The sequence below is a fragment of the Silene latifolia genome, chromosome 9 (genome assembly GCF_048544455.1).
Source record: "Silene latifolia isolate original U9 population chromosome 9, ASM4854445v1, whole genome shotgun sequence".
NCBI lineage: Eukaryota > Viridiplantae > Streptophyta > Magnoliopsida > Caryophyllales > Caryophyllaceae > Silene > Silene latifolia.
This window is the reverse complement of record NC_133534.1, coordinates 36,526,561-36,550,670: the sequence shown is the minus strand read 5'-3', so window position 1 is coordinate 36,550,670 and position 24,110 is coordinate 36,526,561. Positions and strand designations below refer to the sequence as shown.

General features: G+C 40.1%; 2 protein-coding genes across 2 annotated transcripts; one reads left to right on the top strand and one right to left on the bottom strand.

The window, feature by feature from the left end:
- Nucleotides 1-16,247: 16,247 nt before the first annotated feature.
- On the bottom strand, nt 16,248-20,460 carry LOC141599588 (metal-independent phosphoserine phosphatase). The gene is made up of 6 exons (XM_074419655.1): nt 20,114-20,460; nt 19,426-19,506; nt 18,909-19,037; nt 18,248-18,310; nt 17,318-17,442; nt 16,248-16,705 (listed from the first exon to the last, which is right to left on the bottom strand). Exons 1-6 carry the CDS (start codon nt 20,213-20,215, stop codon nt 16,513-16,515), a joined length of 693 nt encoding a protein of 230 aa, XP_074275756.1. The 5' UTR covers nt 20,216-20,460; the 3' UTR covers nt 16,248-16,512.
- Nucleotides 20,461-22,306: 1,846 nt separating this feature from the next.
- LOC141600869 (uncharacterized) lies at nt 22,307-23,568 on the top strand. Its single transcript, XM_074421126.1, has 2 exons — nt 22,307-22,798; nt 23,192-23,568. The coding sequence occupies exons 1-2, from the start codon at nt 22,307-22,309 to the stop codon at nt 23,561-23,563; spliced, it is 864 nt and encodes a 287-aa protein (XP_074277227.1). The 3' UTR covers nt 23,564-23,568.
- Nucleotides 23,569-24,110: the final 542 nt, after the last annotated feature.

Here is a 24,110-nt window from a genome sequence, read left to right as displayed (position 1 = left end):
CGCCATGGGTGCTATGCTAGCTCAAACCGTAGGAAGTGAAGAAAGAGCTATTTACTACCTAAGTAAGAAGTTCTTGGAATACGAGTGCAAATACTCACAACTCGAAAAGACATGCCTCGCTCTTGTGTGGGCAACAAAGAAGCTACGCCACTACATGCTTAGCTACTCCGTCAAAATATTCTCCAAGATGGATCCAGTCAAATACCTCTTCGAGAAACCTGTCCTCAATGGACGCCTAGCAAGATGGACCATGATGCTCTCAGAATTTGACCTCAAATACGTACCACTAAAAGTAATAAAGGGTCGCGCCGTCGCCGAATTCTTCGCAGAAAATCCCATCAACGACGCACAAGCCATAGATACTTGGTCATTTCCCGACGAGGATATACTTCAAACAGATGTAGACTCCTGGGACCTATACTTTGATGGAGCATCAAACCTAAGAGGATTTGGGATAGGAGTGTTGCTCATTTCTCCCGAAGGCGAGCATACACCGATCGTCAAAACTCGACTTCGAGGTGACAAACAACGCCGCAGAGTATGAGGCTTGTTTAATTGGACTACAAGCGGCAGTAAGCTTAGGCATCAAAAACCTCCGAGTGCATGGAGATTCGTCACTAATCATCAACCAAGTTACGGGATCCTGGAAAATCCGAAGCGAAAGCCTAGCAACCTATCAAGCTAGGATTGACCAAGTCGCTCAATTCTTTGATCACATAACCTACTTGCACCTACCTCGGGAGGAAAATCAATTTGCAGACGCTCTTGCGAAACTTGCATCTTTGATAAGTATACCAGATTACATGATGGAAATGCCTTTGTGTATCGAACGACGGTCAGAACCGGCTTATGTCCATCAAATTACCGATGAAGAAGAAATCGCACAGGAACCCTGGTTCCAAGCAATCCTGAACTTCAAGCTCAATGGTACCTATCCACCGAATATGGATAAGAGGGGACAACGAGCTATACGCCTACTAGCTTCACAATACGTCCTCATGCAAGGAGAATTATACAAAAGAACACCTCTTGGTGTAGTCCTGCGTTGCCTTGATCATTCGCAGGCACGAAAGGTGATGGAAGAAATCCACGATGGAGAGTGCGGTCCTCATATGAGTGGACCTATGATGGCAAAGAAAATCACACGTCTAGGGTACTATTGGAGCACAATGAAATCCGATTGCATCAAATATGTGAGGCACTGCCACAATTGCCAAATTTTCGGAATGTACAAAGATGTCCCTCCTTCGTTGCTCTATACGATGACATCTCCTTGGCCATTCTCCGCGTGGGGAATCGACATAATTGGGAAAATAACCCCAGCAGGAACAGGAGGTCACTGTTTCATCCTAGTAGCAATTGACTACTTCACCAAGTGGGTAGAAGCGGCTTCCTACACCGCTCTCACGGCCAAAAAATGTAGCCAAATTCATACAAAATAACATCATCTGTCGATATGGTTGCCCACATGAAATCATCGGCGATAATGGGTCCCACTTCCAAGCCGAAACCGAACAATTGCTAGCCAAGTACAAGATCAAGCACCATCACTCATCGCCCTATAGACCACATACTAACGGCGCGGTAGAAGCGGCTAACAAGAATGTCGTCACAATCCTCAAGAAAATGACCGACAATTACAGAGATTGGCCAAGTAAAATACCCTTCGCTTTGTGGGGGTATCGAACATCCGTCGGGGCGCCCACCGGGCCACTCCTTTCTATTTGACCTACGGCATGGAGGCCGTACAACCAATCGAGCTAGAAATACCATCCTTGCGTATTCTACTCGAAAGTCAAATCCCCGAAGCCGATTGGAAGAGGGATAGGTATGAAGAACTCATCCTCCTGGATGAACGCAGGCTTCGTGCCTTACATAATGTCCAAACATATCAAGCACGTATCAAACGAGCTTTCAACAAAAGGGTTAGGCCAAGAAACATCAAAGAAGGAGATTTAGTTCTCAAATCGGTCAGAGCTCTTTTACCTGTCGACCCAAGGGGAAAATTCAAACCTAACTGGGCCGGACCATATCTAGTCAAATCAATACTCCCAGGGGGTGCGGTTAGAATCACAGACCTCGATGGGAATGAGTTTTCAAACCCCACAAATCTCGACCAACTGAAACGGTACTATGCCTAGGATAGAACAGAAACGCGCCTCGCGTAAACCTACGTGTCGCTCTTGCGGCACTAAATAAACGGCCCCTGGCCCATCTGAATGTCACTGTGCTCTTGCATCTTGGCAAACTTGTCATCCTCATATCATCAAACAAACTAAATTCGCACCTCCCGAGTAAGCAAAAGCTCATGCTTATTTTCTATGTTCATTACAAGCTCTTGCTTCAAACAATTATTCTTTTACATTTACTCGAACTACGCGCAAGGGTTTGATTTCGCTTTTTTAAGTGAATACGTAGGCAATCCTTCACGGGATTCAACCCACCATTTTATTTAAAATGTAAATAGAAGGACATTTGCATTGCATTTGAAATTCGACAAGAATAATTAAAGAAAATAACAACGGTTTCATAACCACTTAACCTTTTTATTTCATTCAATTTCTAATAATAATAATACGGCAAATAATAAAAGTAGACTAGGCTAGGATTCTAAAAATCCCTCCTTTTACTACAACAATAATAAATAATAATAATCAAATAATAAATAAGACTTGGGCTATTCCTCCATCTTTCCCTTGCCCTTGTCGTTCTTGTCATATTTCTGGTCACGACCTCGAGCCGGACGCTCTTGCACCACTTCAGACCTAATCACCAACGGTCTTTCTCGAGGCCTGACTCTTCCGTTCTTGCCAACCACCACCTCTGCGACAGGAGTAGTCTTCGATTTCTTCGAAGGATGAATGACTTGAAAGCCGGCTTCTTCTTCTCCTTCGGTCAGATGCTTCTCCTTCTCTTTCTCTCCTTCGCGCACCTTGTAGTCAACGGGCTCACGCTTCCTCGCCTCTTCGCGCTCTTCCGAAGTTGCGGCCTTCCTCCACCTCAGATAAGAATCCGACACCCACAAGGCATTGGAGGAGAAACTCAAGAACCACATGTTTCTTTGGGCCCACTTCATAGCCCACTCTCTTCTTGGCTCTCGGTAGTCAAGGCCATGGCAACTGCGGACGGTGTCAAGCCCGGGAATCATCTCGTTTCAAACCGACTTGCCTCATCAACCTCTCAGGAAAGATGCATACCATAAACTCCAATCCAGGGAGGCGCACGGACCTAGTAGGATCCAAAGAAGACACTCCAAAGGATGACTTGAGATGCCACCACGGTACAATCCACCTGATCAAAGGGCCATCGTCATTCTTCAGCTTGTTCTTCCAATAGTCACAGACCCGGGTGAAATCCACCATGTACAACCTCGTCCTCATCGAAATCATACGGGCATGATAGGAAAGTGCATGAACTGGGGGCTCGAGTAATCGGAGCCGTTCCATAAGCCAAACCTACCAAAACAGGTATTAGACACCCAAAAAAAAAAAAAAAAAAGACGAAAAAAAAAAAAAAAAAAAAAAAAAAAAAAAAAAAAAAAAAAAAAAAAAAAAAAAAAAAAAAAAAAAAAAAAAAAAAAAAAAAAAAAAAAAAAAAAAAAAAAAAAAAAAAAAAAAAAAAAAAAAAAAGGTGTCTTTTACCTGTAAGATGACGGGACTCCCCAAGAATGGAAGATCGCGGTTGGATTTCCTATTATCCAAGCCCAAGATAATCTCCCCTAAACACAAGCAAGCTGGGCTCCTGCGCAGCTCCATTTGCTCAACGAGACCCAATAGGCGGGGATCACCTCTCAAATCTTCATCAACATGTCCCTGAAAGCCGTAAACGTGAAGCAAACAGAAGCCAAATGCTCTCCTCCTAGCGACATAAGAGACAGTAGGGTCGGCCCTGTTGATGAATCGATCAATAAAGTCCAACATCCGCACGCCTTTCGAAGTAACAAGACGATCTACCTCAAGCCTAGTAAGACCAAGCAAGTCTCTAAACTTGCTCTTATACCCTTGTGAAGTGGAGGGGATGGCAGGTGAATGTTCAGGGTCCCACCCGCCAATAGCGAAAGAATTTCCTCCGGAAAGGACAAATATCACCTCCTGGGAACGCGAAAACATGATAATTTGGATCCCAATAATCAAGACAAGCATCCAAGAACGGCTTTACTACCTTAATGAGTTTCAAACTCAACAAAGACCCAAGGTTGTAAGCACCCATGTCATGTTTCTCAATATTCGAAAACTCGTTAGTCCATTCCTTCAAGCGAATTTCTAGGGTATTCATGATGATAATTTTCTCTTGAAAATTTTTGGGGAGTTTTATATGTGAATCGACGAAGAAGAGACGGAAGAATTGTATGATTTAAAGCTTCATCGACACTTCTATTTATACTAATTGCTGTTTCCAAAAATCATCGAACCGACCGCTGGGAACAAAGGCGGCACTGCCGCGCCTCTTCAAAGGGACGCAGACTCTTGCTGCGCTCTCCCCTAGCATCACTTCTGTGATTTCCGTGTTTGGATCTTTCCTAATTCTATAAACGAATAATTTCCTATTCCTACGGGATTTTATTTTGGTAAATCCGCAAAATTTACCATGCTTCAGGTTTCCTTGATCCAGGAACGCGCATTTCGAGGCGACGACAACATTTTCGGCCACTTTTATATTTAATTCTCATTTTAATTCTTTTTTTAATTCTTACTTTTTTTATTTTTTTAGTCATTTCATTTCTATTTTCTTCATTTTCTAAACTTATATATTTCTTTTTTTTCTTTTTTTGCGGGGGTAACCCTCCCTACCGTCCGGTCATTTCCGACAAAATTTTTGCATTTTCGCGTTCTTTTCGAGTCTCATTTTTTTGCGCTAATTAAAGGCCTCATGTGTATATAAAAATGTAAATGAATGTGTTTTTTTTTCTATGTAAATTTCGGCAGCATGACGGTACAAACCGTTGTCTACCAAACTTGTCCAAAAGCTAACCTGCGGTACAAACAACGCAACCCAAAGAAAAAAGGCACTCGGGTGCCGTCGTATATACAACAAAAAGCAAATATACAAGCAATCCGGGGCTTCGCCCAAACAAGTCCAGATAGTGCAACTGGGGGCTTCGCCCCAAACAAATCCAAGTCTAAATAAACTGGGGGCTTCGCCCCAAACAAAATCCAAAAATGTTCAAAATCAAGACTACAAAAACCGCGCAGGCTACTGCTGAGCACCCTCCAACTCGGCAACCCTCGCCATAAGAGCAGCGATCTCGGCATCCCGAAACTCGAGCTCCCTCGACAAACGAGCCGTCTCCTCCCGGGACTGGGCTAACTCTCGCTCCAGCTCACGATCGGCCTGAGAACAGCAGCAAATTGGCTCATGTCAATCGGTTCAAACAAAATAAAAAAGAATAAAAAAAATCAATCAAAAGAGATCAAAAAAAAGGTTCATACCTGACGACCTCGACCACCGACGAGTGCCTCGATGGCCGTAGCTCGCAGCCGGTTGGCCACCCTCCATAGTGCCACAAACCGAGATGGCGCGACCTGCGTTTTCAAAAGAAATTCTCGAAATTGAACAAGTTTAATCCAATGTGTTCTTACGCAAAGGTGAATAAGCCGGGCTCACCCTCCGAATCGATGCTTGCCCGATCGTCAAGGCCAACATCCGTCACAGCCACGTCAAAATCACGCAACTCGGAGATCGTCGTCCTCCCGGTCGCGTCGGTGTACTCGAGAGTCTCGGGATACACTGGGGGCTCGATGCCCGCCGCCTCAACCTCCTGCAAAGACAAACGACTCTCATTAATCGGTGATCTTTCATCGAAATTCCCAAGGTCAACCAAAGAGAAATAAAAGGATACTCACCACTACTGGCCGACGCCAACCTCCCGTAAAGGAATGCCGAGTAGTCCTCACCCCGAGCGAAGGAGGTCGTCACCACCGGCACCGGCCAAGTCCGCCTCCCTCTCAGCCTCGGAAGGCTCCCCGAACATCGTCCTAGGAGGATCAACGGAACCGTCAACGCGTCCCGAGAGCACTGACGAGCCAAACGCTCGCCTAAGTACCACACCGGACCCATCGACGTCCACAACAACAGCCGACTCGGGCTCCTAGGTCGAAGGACCTCAGCAACAAAAGGAGGTGCCTCGGCATACTCCGCCCAAGGTCTGGGCACCCACTGCAACAAGATAAAGACAGAGATCATTCCTATGATCAGATGAAGGGAAAGAAGTATAAATACATACAAACGGGATACTCACGCTGCTCAGCTGAAGGGCGTTCACATCCCGCCGGTAGACATTGTGAGAAGAACGCTTGCTCTTCGTCCGGCACATGACCCAATCCCTCACCACGGGATAAGCCCTCTCCAACGGCTCCGTCCTCTTGGGCGCGAGGCCCGGGAAGTAAGAGTACACCCACGCCTGTAAAACGGAATAGTCAATGACGATCTTTCGATCTTTGATGAAAGAAAGGAATTTATTTTGGTCCAAGGGAAGGTTCATACCTCCAACAATAGCCTGTGTCCGACAAATACCAGGAGAAGTCCCCTTCTCCATCAACTCCGGACGAACCATGGCCCTCATAAAGCGGATGAGGACCGCAAAACCAAGAAGGACCCAATCCCAACGCCCTAGGGAGCTCGGTCGGCAAGAAAGGGAAGAAGCTTCGTCGACAACCTCTCACCCTTGTCTCCGAGGTAAATCGAAGACAAGAACCACCAAAGCCACAAAGCGAGCCCTCCGCTCACCAGTACAAGGAGGAGGAGCCGTCTCCCTCCCATCGATCACCACCGATGCCAGGGTCTTCCCCGCGAAGTAATCTCGAACATAGGTACTGGGTACCAAACCCGCACCGCAACAGCCTTCGGCGACAGTTCCACCGATCAACCTCCTCGCCTCGGCCGAATCCGCTCTCATGCCGCCTCTCGCCACACCATCTCCTCGATCCCGCACGGCACCGTAAATCATGCCGTAGTCCTCCAAGGTGACTCCCACCTCACCAAAAGGCGGGTGAAACGTGGAAGTCGTATCCCAAAATCGATCCAAGAAAGCGCGGACCAGGCTAAGGTTGGCCCGCAACTTCCTCTTCACGATATCCCTCCAGACCTGAACCAGAGGACCGAACGCTCCACGCTCGATCATGGCCCTCTCCTCCTCCGACAGCCGCTCGTAGTGCTCCATCGCCGTCGTGTACCCCGAGAACGACCGGATATTCCCGGCCTCCTATTATGATTCGAAATAAAGCTATCTTTAATTTTGAAATAAATTTGAAGGAAATTTGAACAAAAACAGAAAGAGGATAAGTAATGAGTTAGGGAATTCCTATTTACCAAGCTCTTCACCGTCTCCGTAGGACAAGTGACCCTCTGCAGCCCCACACAAGGTGCCTACTCTCCCCAGGTCTCACCACGTGGGAGCTCCTCTCAGCTGACGACCCCCTCGTCCAAGGTGGGCCCGCCACGGAATCTCCTCCTCATCAGCAACCTCCTCCTCAGGAACCTCGTCTGCAGCAGCCATCACCGCGTCGGTGAAAGCCTGCTCCAAAGCCTCCTCGACCGCATCAAGGCGTCAACCTCCATGGGAGTCCTCCCGGAAGTGGAAGCATCATCACCTACAAATTAAAGTGAATTCGTGCCGCGTCACGTGACGGCGAGCCTTTGATTAAGAAGTTTTCGAGCCTCCAAGGCCCGGGAATTCCCCATTTCTGGCCATCCTTGGCCATGTTCTCACCAACTCAATCACTCATGTGACAAATTGGGTCAAGTCAAGTCAAAGTCAAAGCCTAGTTCCGGGTTCGAGTCGAAAATTCGGCAAAGATTTCGCTATAATGGCGGTTATGCCCTAAAAGGTGCCCTGCAAAAGTTGTCACCAACCAAAATTCCGAGATGACAGGAAGTTTACCCATCACCCAAGGGTCCCAAATATCAAATTTCATCACCAATGGGCAATCCTAAGGTCGTTTTCGAAGCCATTTTCGATCTAGTCGTGAAACCGTCTCAAAATTCGCTCAAGGGCTCAAAACTCGATGAAAATTCAAAGTGAATACATGGTTATGTTCCTAACATTGCCTACTATCCATTTCTAGCATCAATTTGGCAAGACAAATCCATTTGGGGAAAAGCCCCAAATTTTCGAGTAAATGGGTCGAAAACCCTAATGTTTGCAGCTCAAAATTCGACAAATACGGATGATTAATGCAAGATTAAAACACATACCTCGATTAGTCATATTTCAAGCAAGCTTTTGAATCCAACCTCGACGGAAATGGTGAAGATTTGAGAGAGAAATTGAAGAAAATAAGTTTCAAATAATGAACATAAACCTTTCGATTTCGCGTTTTTACGCGAGACCGCCAAATTGGGAACAGACGCAGCAGTGTCTGCGCTCTCTTCCAAGAGACGCAGCTCTTGCTGCGCCTCTTCCTTTTGTTCCCTCCTTACGAATTTTCGAAAATTCGTTATGAGTTCGTTATTTGTGGGCCCATCTTTGGTGCGCCTCTTCTTCGATGCTATTTTGACATTTTGGTCCATTTCGACGATTTTCTTTCGTTCCGCCCATGTTTATTCCAAATAGCGACAAGATTTTGCGATTGTCCAAACCCATTTTACCTCGCGCAGCATTTTTTTGCGATTGCTCAATTTATTTCGCGCAGAGTATTTTTGCGATCGCTCACTCGAAGTTTCTCCCCGACGATCAAGATGTTCCTAATCGTCATTTCTCTCCAAATAAGAATGATATTTTGCGTGTATTGCTCACCCAACGAGAGTTTGCTTGAGGACAGAGACAGCGATTCCCTAAAAATATCATTTTGCTCACCCAACGAGAGTTTGCTTGAGGACGAAAACAAGTGATTCCCCCAGCGATCCTTCCTCCCTTCGTATAATCCCTTATTTCTTCGTACGCTTGAATAATCCTTTCAGAGATCCTTCAGATTCCCCCCAGTTAAGTCCCCTTTCAATCCTTTAGAGAGAAGTATCCTTCAGCTTTCCCTTTAGAGAGGATTATCCTTCAGCCTTCCCTTTAGTGAGAGGTAGCCTTCAGAGTTAGCCTTCAGAAGTATTAAGAAGTTTCTTCAGAATCCCTGTGACCCCTAATGCCTTCAGACACCAGGTTATCTTCAGACCAAAGAGTTTTTGCCGAAGCGTCTTCAGTCCCGTTTCACCCAGGGGTATCTCAGGTATGATCTCTTCTTATGGCTGGCGAGCTTCCTTACGTAGTCTAATGGACTTTAAACGACCCTCCCCGATAGTCGACAGACTCTAAAATGTTCCCGACGATAGGTCCTTGGTTCAGACCCCTTGAGCCGCCTCGCGTCGCCATAGTCGTCAGGTTGTAATCTTCGATTGACCTGATGGCTATACTTTGACTTTCGCCTTGTCCAAGCCTCGGTCAAAGTGGGGGCTCAGAGACACCTCGTTTCCGCACCCCTCGCAAACCACCCGGTGATGATTGGGCCGCATGTTTGATTCGCGGAACGATTAGTGACAGTTCGTAAGATTATCGTCAAGTGATTGCTCAAAAATTAATGTCAACCTCTTAGTTGTCATCTACGTGCCGATACGGTCGTTTTGGCGAGTAATTAGAGTACATTCGAGTCCGGTCAAAAACCGTCTCCATTTTCTGATAACTGTTAAATCCCGAGTCAGAATGTTCTGGAATGTTCCGGATAATTCTATTCCATATTTCTCAAATTTTATCTTTTGGCAAATAATATCCCGTCATATTTACATAATATTCAAAAGATAATCGAATTAAATCCGTCCTACCATAACTAAAACACGGAAATCTTTCTTAAACAGGAGGAAACCTCCTGGGAATAGACGCAGCAGTGTCTGCGCGCTCTTCCAAGAGACGCAGTGGTCGCGCGCTCTTCCCAAGCCCTTCTTTGCATGATTTACGTATCTTTTTATATCTTTCCGAGATTCACTTCCAAAGAGTCTCCGAAACCCTATTCCTCCGTGTGATTAGTATAAATAGGAGCTTTCGTTCCTCATATTTCTCACGCGAGTGTCCGCCCTTCTCTTCTCCCTTTGCATTCTAGACTTTGTTCTTACTAATTGGCGCCTACGTGCTTGAACCTTCGACCACGTAAGCTCGGATCTTTCCGGGTACCAGCCTCTCCGTTGCATGACCGACCAATTTGACCACTACACTCAATCAATCTAATTAATCAACTTGTTAAATCGTTTTCCTCTTACGAGGGCATTCTTTACTTGCATTCGCGTCGAGCATCACTAATCGATCTTCTTAGTTCTTCTCGTTCCGTCAACATGTAAGTCTGAGGGTGTATTAATTCTCTTTATTTATTGTATTTTGTTTATCGTATAACAATTGTAAGATTCATGTCGAAAATACCATTAAAACCGATTTCTAAAACCGTGCTTTAAAACTGTTTTTGCGGATTTCCGAGAGAGATGACGAAGAGAAAGGACGCAAAGAATCGCTGCGCGCTCTTCGAAGGAGCGCGGCACTGCTGCGCCTCTTCGTGAGGGCCGCAGCTTCTCGCTTCTTTTCTTCTTCCCCGTCCTCTGTAATTCGTGACAAAATTGTTTTATTTCTTTTGTTCGTCTGTTCATTCATCATATTAGCATATAATTCACATGTATCATAATTCATTCATCATTCACATGTTTTAATTCATCATTGTTCCGACTTAAATCCTAAATAATCGATATTTACGGGTTTTCGTCATTAATATTCGAACCCGGATTTTAGAAGTTCAATCTGTTCATATTGGGTTTCTGAGATTCGTCATTGATATATTTGCATCCATGTTCGTTATTAATTCATCATGTTTAGTTTGCTCTATTCACCGATGTCACTAATTAATCATTCATTAACATCGTCCCCTCATGTAATTAATCCGTCTAATTCAGTCTCATTCATGTTTTACTGTTTTATGACCCATTCATATGCTAAATAATACATTAAATCACTTTCATCCGAGTAATTATTATCAATCAATCCATTAAATTAACAATCAACATTAACGGTTTGCGCTTAAAACTTCACGACCAGAACTCACCCTTGGAACAGACGCGGCAACTGCTGCGCCTCTTCCAAAGGGCGCAGTGTCTGCTGCGCCTGTTCCAGGGTGATTTCTGTCTCTGAACTCCGTTTCTGCTTTGACTTAGTTATTTAGTTTACGTATTAATTGACTAATAATCATATTATCACCTAATTCCTGTTCGTATTTAGTTCTTTTTATTCTTTTATTCCTTTTTATCAAATTATCCGTTTTAAAGGTATTTTCGACATAAATCGCCTAATCCGTTGTAATTAATGTAATTTCCATTAATGTAATTTTCTTTTATTGTATTTATCCTATTGCTTGTATGTTTTCACATGTAAATGAGTATTAAATCCAACTTCGACCAAATTGCATGATAAATTAATTGTTCACCGACTTAGTCTTAATTCACATGTTAGGATTAATCTATGGATGTTGAATTGCATGCATATAACCGACAGTATATCAAGTACGAATAAACTCCCTAATCATTAGTAGAGGCCGCTATCGAGGCGGGCGGGATTAGGTGTTCGATCAAAAGAGCTTCCTAATACGTACCCTCACCCCTTACTCCAGATCTCCGTGAGCACCCGTGTTCATTGGCATCCGCGAGAGTCATTCTAGACATAGAATGCTAAGGGTAACGATTGCTTAGTGTTCATGTCACTACTTTGTGTCTTGACATGACACGAGGTATTCGAACGGTTCCAATTTCCCATAAAAATTGGTGGCGACTCCATACAAAATGCAAACGCTTGTCCCTCGTTTCTCAACCAAGCGCCCCCGTGGGCGGCCCGCTGTCCACAAATTGTTGTATATAATTAAATTAATATATAATGATATTTAATTGTTAAATATGCATTAATATTATTAATAACATGTTGCATGTCACATGTCACACATTATATGACAAAATTGACAAATTGATAAAAATAAAATGGACTCCATTTTAACCTAGGGGCACCAGTTTTATGAGGTAGTTTAGGTAAATGGTTAAGATTGTTTTATTAGTGGTAAACACAGTCGTTACCTACAAAACCTAAACTACACCCTAGCATCTTTGATAAGAACAATTAGAAAAAGGGAAATGGCATGCATTGGCTCAATGGCCATCCCCCTACCCACCGGTTTTTCCACCCCCATATGATAAGAATTGTTCTTATTTTTTATATTCATTCTTACACATTCCCGCTTCTTACTCCTCTCTCTTTTTCTCTAAAATAAGTTTGAGAAACTTAATTATTCCAAAATCTAATTTATAAATTACTATAGTAGTAATACAAATAATATTAGATTATATTTTAAGGTTAACTACTAAACTAATCTAGTTAATTATTTAGTAGTTTTAAGGGGTGAGTCTTGGTGCAATTGAAAGGAGGTTCTCATACATTTGGGACAAAAGGAATCATCCAATTTTTGAGCTCAAGAACAAGTAAGAAATGTGTTCTTACTTGTTCCCTTAAACCGATTCCATCAACGTAAGGAATTTTATTCTTAATCTTTGAATTATTTATGTTATTCATGCATAAGATCATAATTAAATTAATGAGTAATTTAGATATAAAATTAAAGAGTTTAATTTTAGGGTTAATGAATCTTTCAAGTGGTATCATGAGCTTTGATTGTTGCATGCATAATCGGCTTAGTTTTTCCGACTAAATTAAAACTAGTAATTTGCGATTTATAAGTAACGAAAATTTTTTGCATGTCATATATTCTGGTACTAAAATGAATTTAGGTCATTTTGATGATATATGGTAATTTTTGGCTCATTTTAATGATTTTTAGTAATTTTATTACATTTTAATGTATAAAATGGTATTTAAAATGCTAAAAATAGTTATACTTTATTTTTGACCTTGAATTTTTTATATGACCTCACATGCATATTTTACTTATTGTATGTAAAATTTCGTATTTAGTAAAAAGTAAGCTCGCCAAAAGCTGACCAGACGAGAAGGACCTATCACCTACGCAAAACTGAACCTAGCACCAAGGTATACGATTTCGAGTAACCACGGACGCCAAAAGCTGACCAGCACTATAAGGATGTCCATGCAATCTCATCCTAGCTCCTAAGCACTCGATGTAATCCATTCCTCTAATTCTTCCTTGGGATTTCTTTTGCCCATCAAATCATCCTGTTATATTAGTTAGAACAAATCCAACTTCGCGTTTTGTTCTTCAATTCCTTTCCCTTCCTTAAACAACACCATGCTCTCTACATAATTAGACAAGTAAAATGAGCGATATTCTGCGTTTATCTCTCTTAATGTTGCCCCACTGTGTGTTACTGGATCAACTGAAACAACTCAGCTCTCCTCTTCCGGATAACCACCACGACCACTCTTCACCATGATAACTTCACCATTTTTTCTAAAACTTAAAAGCCAATGGCATGCCATGTGGACCTAACTTAGCAATATCAAAGCAAAAAAATATTCGTCCAAGATTTAACAACCCCATCTTCTTTCAGAATCCATGCACTACAAGTCATGTTTGCATCATTGTGATTACTCTTAATCAAAGTCAACATTCCCTTACTCCTGAATATACAAATTTGGGACCTGAGTAAAGAAAGTCGACACGTTCTTTACTGGCAGTTGCATGGTCTCAAAACTCTCTGTAGACATATCAAACTTGAGGAGCACAGTTTCACAATTTGAACACAATTTGAACCACCATAAGGCGGACCCAACCAATAAACGGAGCCATTAACGAAACGAGGGTATACCCGTGGCCGTGTTTAATTGAGTAGCAAGGACCAACACCGATAACCCTCCAACACCCAGATTTCAAACTATAGAACTCAACTTGCGTCTCCGAGATCACGTCATCCAGTTCTACGACTCTAACCACCTTGTAATCATGGGAAATAGGATCAAACCCGAACCTACAAACAGACTCATACGGACCATAGGTATGATATATTATTATAGGCTCCGGAACGTGAACAAACTTCCTGATAGAGGGATTCCAAAGTATAATAAGAGTACCCTCCCTGCGATAATCATTAACCAAGCAAAGAACACCATTTACACAACCCACCACAGTAAAGCATTCTCCAAGATAATTACGGAAAGGGACAAGCAATCCTCGAGTTTGGAAGCTGGAAAAAGTGTGATCATCGGCTTCAAAATGATACTTTTCTTGGTTGTCGTGAGTAAAATAACGAAATAACAAGTGGGAATTGTTGTGTTGTGCAATGTGATCGTAGATGAAATCATGAGTAGTGATTAAAGAGAGGAATGATTTGGACAAAGTAGTGCATTTAATTAGGATTTTCACAGGTAATCTGTGTAAGATGTTAGTGCTGATTTCGGTAGGCAAATTATCCCACAATTTTGCAGGAAATTAAAAGGGATGTAAGGTTGGAAAATAAAGAAAGAAAATTAAAAATTGAAGATCGAAGATGGAAGAAGAGGAGAGCTTACTGCTTATGGAGATGGACAAAGAGACCATTCAGATTTCTGCGAATGACTGTTAGTAACAAATTCTGCGAATGACGGTTCTACTTATTTCAGACCTCAAATTCGTGTAGGAATTATGTGGTTTTGATTCGGGTTATGTTGTGGGACTTGGGCTAGATTATTTTTCGGGTCGAGTTGGTTCAATTCAGATCAGTTTAAATGTTGGGTGATATACTGATATTGTGTCGGATTTAATTAATTTTGGTTATATAGTCGGTTAATTTTAAATATAAATCTTTAATTTTATGCGAGGTAATCATAAGTATTTTAACCAAGTTAAACTCAAATTATTATTATAATATCAATTCAATAATATATGTATTTTGCTACGGAGAATCCCGAGTTTTAATATTTTTGAAGTGATTGTCTTTCGTGTATAAATTTATTTTTTTAAGGAAAATGACGAGCATATTTATTTAACTTGCTTTATTATCGAATTGATATTATTGAATTTATTGAATTGATCCATGAACCCAAGGACTCACCAAGTCCATTACGTTTTTTAAACTTTCCATTTAAGTCACAAACGTGAAAATCCCGATTAGGTAGAGCCTAGAGGGCAGAGGGAGTAACTAGTTGGAGCACGAGTGCACAATGAAAAAAGATTACAAGCAAGAATGCAGTTTGGGTCTTAAGTTTTCTTCATAGACAATCATTCAAAAATACACTCCAGGCAATATATGTTTCGGCAACTTTGGCAGATTGTGTTTAGGCACTCGGTAATGTTGGTTTTGGCCAACTCGGGCAATGTAGGATTAGGCATTTCAGCTCAGGGAGCTTGAGGAACTGTGGGCTTTGGCAAATCAGTCAATTCAGGATTTGGTACTTCAAGCACGGTTAGCTTGGGTAGTTCAGGTACCTCAGATTTAGGGAGCTCAGGCTTTAAGAGTTCAGGTGTTTTAAACCAAGGAAGCTCTGGCAAGGTGGGCTTTAGAAGCTCAGGCACTTCGGCCTTTGGGAGCTCTGGCAAGGCTGGCTTCGGAAGCTCGGGCATTTTGGGCTTCGGAAATTCAGGTAAAGGTAGGCTTAGGAAGTTCGGGAACTTTAGGGACAGCAGGTTCCGGCAACTCAGGCAAAGTGGGCTTCAGAAAGTCAGGGATATAGGGCTTAGGAAGCTCAGGCAAGGTAGGCTTAGGTAGAGATGTTTCCAGACGATGGAGTTCAGCCACTGGAAGTCTGGAACCGTTTGGCTAATCATCAGGCTAGCAACAATAGACTTAGCGAACTGAAAAATGGAAGAACCCATGTTTGGAGGAATTTTCAACATGCTAGAACAAACAAACTTGTTCAATAGAGATTAGAGAGGATTCAGTAATTTCTTTGTGCTCTTCTCCTCGAGTTCTCGTGGACTCGTGGAAGGAGTAACAGTCTAACAATCTTTTGTTTAGTTCAACTACTCAGCTACATCACAGATAATCAACAATGCAATTAAGAATGTGAGTGTATTTATTTTCTTCTGTTTTTAGGTAAACTAACAAAAATAATTGAGTTATTTCTTTACAAATGACATGCAACAAGGGATTATTTGAGTTGGGATTTATGGGTCGGATCTGGTCAATTCAGATTTCGAGTCACGCTTGAGTCTAAGTCAGGTCTAGAGTAAGGTTATTCGGAAAGGGTCGTGCTCGGGGTAAATTCGGTACAGGTTATTCGAGTCTCGGAGAAAGTTACTGAGATGGATCGATTCCGCAAGGTCTATTAAATAGGGTTCTAATTGGTATAATTTCGTAAGAGCCAGAGTTACATTGGAAGTTGATTAAAAAAGGATAAAATTATATTGGAAGAAGCAGACTACGGAACACTTCATTTCTTTCTTTACTAGGGAATATAATGTAGAAAACATTTGATAGTTGGTTTCAATCTCATCAACAATTGCAAATTCCAATGAGGTGAATGAGCATTCAATTGCTATTAACACGACAATATCCAGCTACCAGTGCCTAAATACATCTCTTAACTGTCTTGGGAAAATAATCAAACTGCAGCAATACAGTCTGAAAAATAGAGAGTAACATACCTAAATAGCTTATAATTATATGGACCTAGGGTGGGTTTCAAATTACCGCTCGGAGCTCAGCAGTTTCCAGAGCAAAATTCCGATGCTTTGATAAGACAGAAGGAACTTTAACTGCTGTTAGTCTCGAACCCAAATTGCTGCAATTAGATTCATTTTGTTCTTTAGCAGCACTCAGAACTGTCTGTAGCATTTGCAAAGGATCCCCATGGCTGACAATCAAAATTGCACACCTGCAAAAAGGGAACATACTTTTTATTATGAGAAGATGAGTCAAAATAAAAATCTGAAAAAATATGACTAAAACAGATGGATGTTAAGGATAAAGACATTCCTAACTAGATCAGGACAGGTCTTTACAGATTCAGCTCATTTTAATAGCACTGTTATCGGATAGGCCAAACAATTAAACATCAGTTAGGGCTTGTTTGGATTGGGGGATTTGGAGGGAAGGGAAGGGGGAGCAAGGGATATAAAATCCCTTGTTTGGTTAGCAAACGAGTGTGGAGGGAAATGAAAGGGGGGATCCATTTTCCCTCCTCCGAGACAAATCAAAATCCCTCCACCATAGGAAAGATTTGGAGGGAAAATGTATCCAAACACCCATAATCTATTCTCCCTTCCCTTTCTTTTCCCTCCTATTTTGCTATCCAAACAAGCCTTTAGGGTTTGGATCATTTTTTGGTCGGGGTCAGATCCAATCAACCGTAGTTAAGTTTTTTGTTCCAGATTAGTCATTCGCGTCATGTCATATAGGCCTAGTCAGTTTTACCAGGTTTTACAGTCACAATGTTACAAGCAACTAAATGTCAAGTACTGTGAAGAGAAATAAGATTAAACAGTACCCTTCATAAATCGTCTCTATTTGTTCAATGGCAGTTATGAGACGTGAAACAACATCAGCTACACTTTCTCCACCTTCAGGCTGCTCAAACGGATCTTTCTCATCAAGGTCCCAGATCTCTGGATACTAGAGGTAGACAGATAAATCAGGGGAAAGCAAATAGATAAAGAAAGAATACAATACTTGAGCTTTGCAAATTACTTCTTTTACACATCAAGCTACACTATTACCCTATAGATCAGCAATCTTTATTGCAGCATGTCATTGAATTTAAGACCACTTATCATATGCGTAAATGAGAGCAGTAAACCCAATTCCTGAATTACTAGTACCAATGCTGACCCCAACAAGATTTGGAACAATAAATGTACTGGTCAATTGTGATGTTTCATATTATACGTACAGGTCTATCATCTACAGCATTTTACCATCCTCTAGTCTAATTATTTAAGAGATGCGGCTTGGGGTAATTTTCTTCTGCAGCAAAAAACATCTTAGATTTTTCCATCCATATCTATATATGTGAGCATTTATACTGACTGTATCAATATAGAACAAAATTTAATATTCTCCTGAGTCCTGAGTATCCTTTCCAGGACATTGGCACTTATTTTCCAACTAAAGAACAGATATTCAGTTTTAGCTTGACTTTTCCTCATTCCATGAAAATTATAGTATCGACGATTACGGCACTGTGAGAGTGCAAGAGATGCTACACCCAAACTCCACTTGGCTCCACCCCCACCGGAAAAAAGAGAAAAAAGAAGAGACGGACTAAATAACTTGTCCATTAGAATTTATGAGACCTGACATTTACTCCCTCCATTCCAATAGGTTGTTTACACTTTCCCGACCCATATAATTGAAATTTGTAAGCAACCTATCGGAATGGAGGTACTACTATACAAGAGCCATGAATAATGGAACTTACTCTCTCATAAGAAGAAAGCTCATATGAAGGACCAAAGTAGCGTTCTCGGATATCTTCAAAAGCCTACATCAAGAAACCTTTGTAACATCAACAAATAGAATATAGAATACAGAGTCAATTTTGAAAGAGGGTTCGTGAAAGGCAATTTTGACTGTCAGAACAAATTGGCGAGCGTGGATGTGTCTGAGACGTAATCAAGAAGCTATACTTTTTTACAAGCCAGATGCTAAAAAAAGGAGCCTCCATTGCGACCATAAGCAATGTCCACCACAACTTTAACTAACAAATTGTCCATCATATCTCAGTCATAAGAAATAAGATCAATTGGTTCTTCACGTCACAATTAACGCAAAAGGCAAACACAAGCAGCGGAGCTATATCCTTACATAATCAACTTGGCTCATGCTCACATTTCAGCTTAAGAAAATTAAGATTACGTCTATGTGAACGTGACTAAACTAGATAATGAACTCTAGAAGTTTTGCTAAAAACACATTTGCTTGAATAAATATACATGATACAGGAGATACAGAGATCATTTATTGTAATCCTCAATATTTTGTGTGATGCAGTTCACTCTACACAACAGCAATACAACAGATATCCAATGTCTATATAACCTCACTTTTACAAGTGTTCTAATTGCTAAAGTAAAACCAACCTTGCATTGAGGACCTTCAAATGGAATATTCAACACAGATGCAACCACTCTAGCAGTATGAGCAGTTCTAGAAAAGGGAGAGTAGCAAATGCGGACATTTTCCAACGCGATGTTAGCATCTTTCAACTCCTGCAGGCATTACACAATTGTATTTGAATACTCAGTCAAATGGGGACAATAAATTTGAGGTGGAGGTTGTACACATGTATGAGTTAATTTTTCTGATGTGAAGAACTTCTGCAAATTAATACGGAATATAAGTCCGCCAACATCAGAATGTGTGTTGCCATCACACATCACACCAACATCAGAATTATGTGCAGCTAACGAACTTCGGAGCATATCACATTATATAAATTATAAAGATCAAAATACAACAATGCCGACTTAAGCATCAAATCAGAGGGTTCAGCAGCAGTGATCAATTGTGATTAATGTAATACAGCAAATACTAGAGTAAATCAATAGACAATTCATAAAATCATATAGCAACTGAAATTTCGAGAAGCATAAGTACCTTTAGAAATTTTTCTCCAGCCAACTGGGCTTGTGCCACACCCTCAGACCCTAACTGATATTCTGGAAGAATCCCATTTTCCTTAGTGACATAAATGAATCACAGATTAGCCAAAGTATCACATAGACCACAGAAATTGATTTGATCATATGAAAAACATGCATCATCATTATAATTTGCAACACAAATACTTGTGTAACGCGACACAAATTTATCGTAAAACGGGTCCTCTTAGTAACCACGTTTACCCACTAATAAGATTGTGTTTGAATCCGTTTATAACTATACCGCCTTACACAAGACTAACTCAATTTGCAAATATTTGCGTGATTTGGGTATCAAATTGTAACTCCCCTATTTTTAGTGATGAATGTACCTTGTTCATTGTCAAGTAACAACAATAAAAACAATTGGAGGTGACAATTAAGATCTTGATTCTTAAATAAAAGAAACAAACATACACCCCTAAAATTTTTGAACTTTACAAAATTAATTCACACGCCTAAAAGTTTGAATTTTTTTTATAATCCGGGTTCCGAATCCTAACTCCGCCACTGCATACACGATACACCCACTAAACATATGGAGGCGAAAATAGAATTGAAATTCCTATAGATATGAATAATATAAGACGGATTACGAAAGATTGAATCTTTAGCAGAAAAGTAAAGAGGAAAAAGGAAAGAACCATAGAAGAAACAATGAGGCCTTGTTCATTAGGGATACTCTTGCCATGTCTTAGAATCCAGAATCGGTTTCTTGAGAAACATGGTGCTGTTTCTGCTGCCATTGTTGCTGCACTTGTCTCAATTCTACTGCTCTTTTTCGAATATTAATGGAGGTCTGGAGGAATCTAAGTAGTATAAAAGCCAGGTTTTTCTTTGGCTTCTCATTGGTTGATAAGTTTTAGGAGTATAATTTATATGGGTCCCCCATGTTTTTTGTGTCAATTAATTACCCTCTCTCCAACTCAATTCCTATTCTAATTAATTCTAATTCATCTTATTCAAATGTCTATTCTTAAATTGAGAGATTACTTATTAGTGAATATGAGGGCAGAAAAAAAGTAATTTAAAAAAATTACCATAAAAACTATGAAATCAAAATGCTTTAATTATTGAAAGAAAACAACCGAAATCAAATATACTTCTAATTAAAGTTTAAATATTCTCTAATTTTCTAGATCTAAATTTAATCAAGGGATTTTATCAAAATAATAGTTTAAAAAATTGAATCTTTAAAAAACAAGAAACAGATTTAAAAGATTGGATCTTTAATAACAAATTTAAAAAGATTCAATTGTTATATATGTCATGAAATCACAATTACTTAGAACGTGTTATAATAGCAAAATAAATTACCAGAAAAATGAAGAACTTGCTTGGAATAAAAGAAAAAAAAAAGCTAATTTTGTAGAAAAATAAAACTGTAAAAAAATGTTAATAAGAAAATTAACATATACTGTACAATAATATCAATAAAAAAATTTGGAATTACCGTATGCAAAAAGAAAGAAATCATCACTTGATTTATAATAATTTTTATATTTATACACCTCAACAAAATAATTTTTATATTTAAGGATGTAGTTATAGAATCGAATTTAATGGCGGCAATGTGTTTAGGTTGGGGGAGACAGAGTGAGAGAGGGATGTGAGTTGCGTTGAAGAGTGGTATATTTGGGGCGATGGATTATATTAGTGGGTAGTTTTACTTATATGGGTTTAGGCTAGGTTTCTTACTTTCTTTATGGGCCAAATTTGTCGAACCATTTTTTTTACTTAGATACGTAAATCCATTTAACGTAAATCCATTTAAATTGATTTCTTATGTGGGCAAATGTATGCATAAAAGTTATAATGAAATTTCACAAATTCTCATTTATATATAATGGGTATATCCGTTGTAATTTTAAAATGAGCCAAGTAGTTAAAATAAAATAAAAGGAGAATGCATGTGTATAAGCAATATACATTTGTCTTATATACACATGCAAAATAATACTTGACCTATTTTACTGTTGAAACAGATATAAAGGAGACTTATTGTTGAAATTTATCATAGACATGGAGTATATGGCTCATAAAAACGAGTATTTTTATAAGTTTAATTTAAAAAATATTTCATTTTATCGAACGTAGTTAAGTTTTCAATATTTATGCATTTACTTTATGATAAAAAGTACTCCATAGTTATTATAGTAAAATAAATGATACGTTATTTTTAAAAATATACTATACCCGTGCAATTTTGTTGCACGGGCTTAAAACTAGTATGGCATATAGCTTGGTTAGGTTGGCGCCTTGACTGGTGTTTTATTAAGGGCGCGTTTGGTTCGCTAGCGGGCTAGGTTGCACGAAAACGGACACGGATACGAACACGGACACGCGACACAGCACTTCAAAATTTCCAGTAGGCAAAAAAAAAAAAATCATCTATATCTATCTATCTATCTTCTTCTATATTAATAAAGAAAGCTTTTTTCGAGCGATTATAGAGACTCCAACTTTGTTTAAAGACTAAAAAATATTTAAAATTAATCAGATGAGTTTTGCAATAGGAAGAGGATATAAGATAAGAGTTAAGAGGTATGTAACCGTGGAACATATTTGTGTTTGTCTCATACACTAAATATAAGAGAGTTCTTCTGTTGGACTTCAAACACCTAACATACATATAAATACACCTTTTTCGACAACAGCAGTTTGGTCAGGCAGGTGCCTGTTACGATACCGCGTGTCGTTTGCTCTGTTTGTCTCTTAAAGATAAAATTGAACTTGATTTAAACTCAATCATATCACTCGTTGTTTCTTTGTGTTTAAATTTAGCAGCATGTGCTAATAAGCTCCTGGGTTTTGAGGAAGCGTTGATCTATTGTTCTATGGTCTTAAATTTCTTTCCTCGTAATGCTAAAGCTTTGTTTCGCAAGGCAGTAGCCCTTAAAAAATTAAACCGATTTTCGGAAGCTCATACAACTTTGGAAGAGGCAAGCTTGACTGAACCTCATAATAAAGATATTATTCAAGAGCTGGAGGATGTCAGACAGTCTCTAGCTATTAACAAAAATGGTAAGCGTGTTATTGTTGACTCGTGGAATGCAAATGATGTTCGAGCAGGGAAAGTGTTGGTGTTTCCTCCCCAAAGTCAAAAAGTTGGTTCTCCTCTCCACCGTAAAGAGGAAGATATGGTGGAGATTATGGACGAGGCTAGTTGTGCATCATCACAGTTGGGTTCTGGCAGTGAAAAGAAAGACAAGAAGCATTTGGTGTGTCCAGTGTTGGCTTCTGATTATGTTCCCATTACCTCACCAGCACCGGTACCTAAGGATTCCAAGAGTAGCAGGGTGCCTAATGAAACCGTGAAGGATTCTGAGGTCAGTCAGTCCTCCTAAATTAACTCAAAATCACCACAACTCCGCTTCACCAGCAAGAAGCGGCCTCATAATGCACTAAATATATCATCTCAACAATACGAAAATTTGCTACACGACAAAAATTTGGGTTTCTATCACCCAAGGTCCATGTCTTTTATGAGGGTCCGCGCCCTCACCTCAAAAACCATCCAGACGGGAACTCCCCATGATGAAATTTATGGGACAACAGAATTTCCCACCTTTTCTCCTACACCGAAGATTTTTTTAAAACATGCTGATGTTGAACAGGCTGAAAGTGTTAAGTTGGTTCAGGAGGAGGCCATTTTAAAGGTCGATAAGAAGACACGCCTTAATTCGTTTTCTCCTTATGCTACTAAGATCTCGTTGGTCCAGTTTAAGTTTGCAGCTCTCAGGGGTTCTTCACTTAGCAAGGAGGAATGCAGGGATTCTTCGCTTAGCAAGAAGGGACGCATTGTGGATTGCCGCTCCAAATGCCGAAAGGAGACTGTTTTGGCCACTTCGAAGACAAGGTCTTTGACCTCTGCCGGCTTTTCAGCCTCTTTCTGCAGGTCCACCCGCAATGCTTCTACTACTATGAGGATGAAGCGGAAGGATGTTCATTTAATTGAGTTTGACGCCCATTACCATCCGCCGTTCAAGATAGGTCGTCTTTTTTCTTCGGTTGCGAGTACTTGTTCAGTTTCATCGGTTACTTGGTTTTCAGGTAGTTTTGGGGTTGCTAATACCTCTTTGTTTGTACTTTAAATGTATCCTACAGACTTATTTTATTTATAAAAGTTTATCGTTGTCAAAAAAAAAAAAAAAACTTTTTTTTCTCGACGATGAGTTTTTCAGGAACAAAGCATGTGAGAATATTTAAGAGTAAGGCAACGACACGATGTAAATTATATAGACTAATGTTTTATCACTAAATCAATTTTATTTTGACTTCCACGTTAGTGATGCATGAACATACATTTACTTGCTCCTCTTAGTTCGTTTTTGTAGCTTTACAGTGATACGATTATTTAAAAATTACTACTCGCTTCCTTTTAAGATAGGAATAATTGATGGGAATAATCCCATCTTTTAGTCATCTAGGCTACTATATTTTAAAATCAAAGGAAATAGTATAAATGTTCTATAATTATAGAACCTTCGTCCCGATCATTTGTTTACATATACTTTTGAATGATTCAATTAACCATTAAACATATTTTCAATATCTTTTCGTCCCGATCATTTGTTTACATATGCTTTTGAATGATTCAATTAACCATTAAACATATTTTCAATATGAAAAGATAAACAA

Coding starts and splice junctions, on each gene's coding strand:
- LOC141599588 (XM_074419655.1), bottom strand. CDS start 20,215: ATGGCAGCAGAAACAGCACCATGTTTCTCAAGAAACCGATTCTGGATT. Junction 17,443..18,247: donor AGCTTTCTTCTTATGAGAGA/GTAAGTTCCATT, acceptor GTCTACCTCTAG/TATCCAGAGATCTGGGACCT. Junction 16,706..17,317: donor ATAGAGACGATTTATGAAGG/GTACTGTTTAAT, acceptor CCCTTTTTGCAG/GTGTGCAATTTTGATTGTCA.
- LOC141600869 (XM_074421126.1), top strand. CDS start 22,307: ATGGTCTTAAATTTCTTTCCTCGTAATGCTAAAGCTTTGTTTCGCAAG. Junction 22,799..23,191: donor AAACCGTGAAGGATTCTGAG/GTCAGTCAGTCC, acceptor TCGTTGGTCCAG/TTTAAGTTTGCAGCTCTCAG.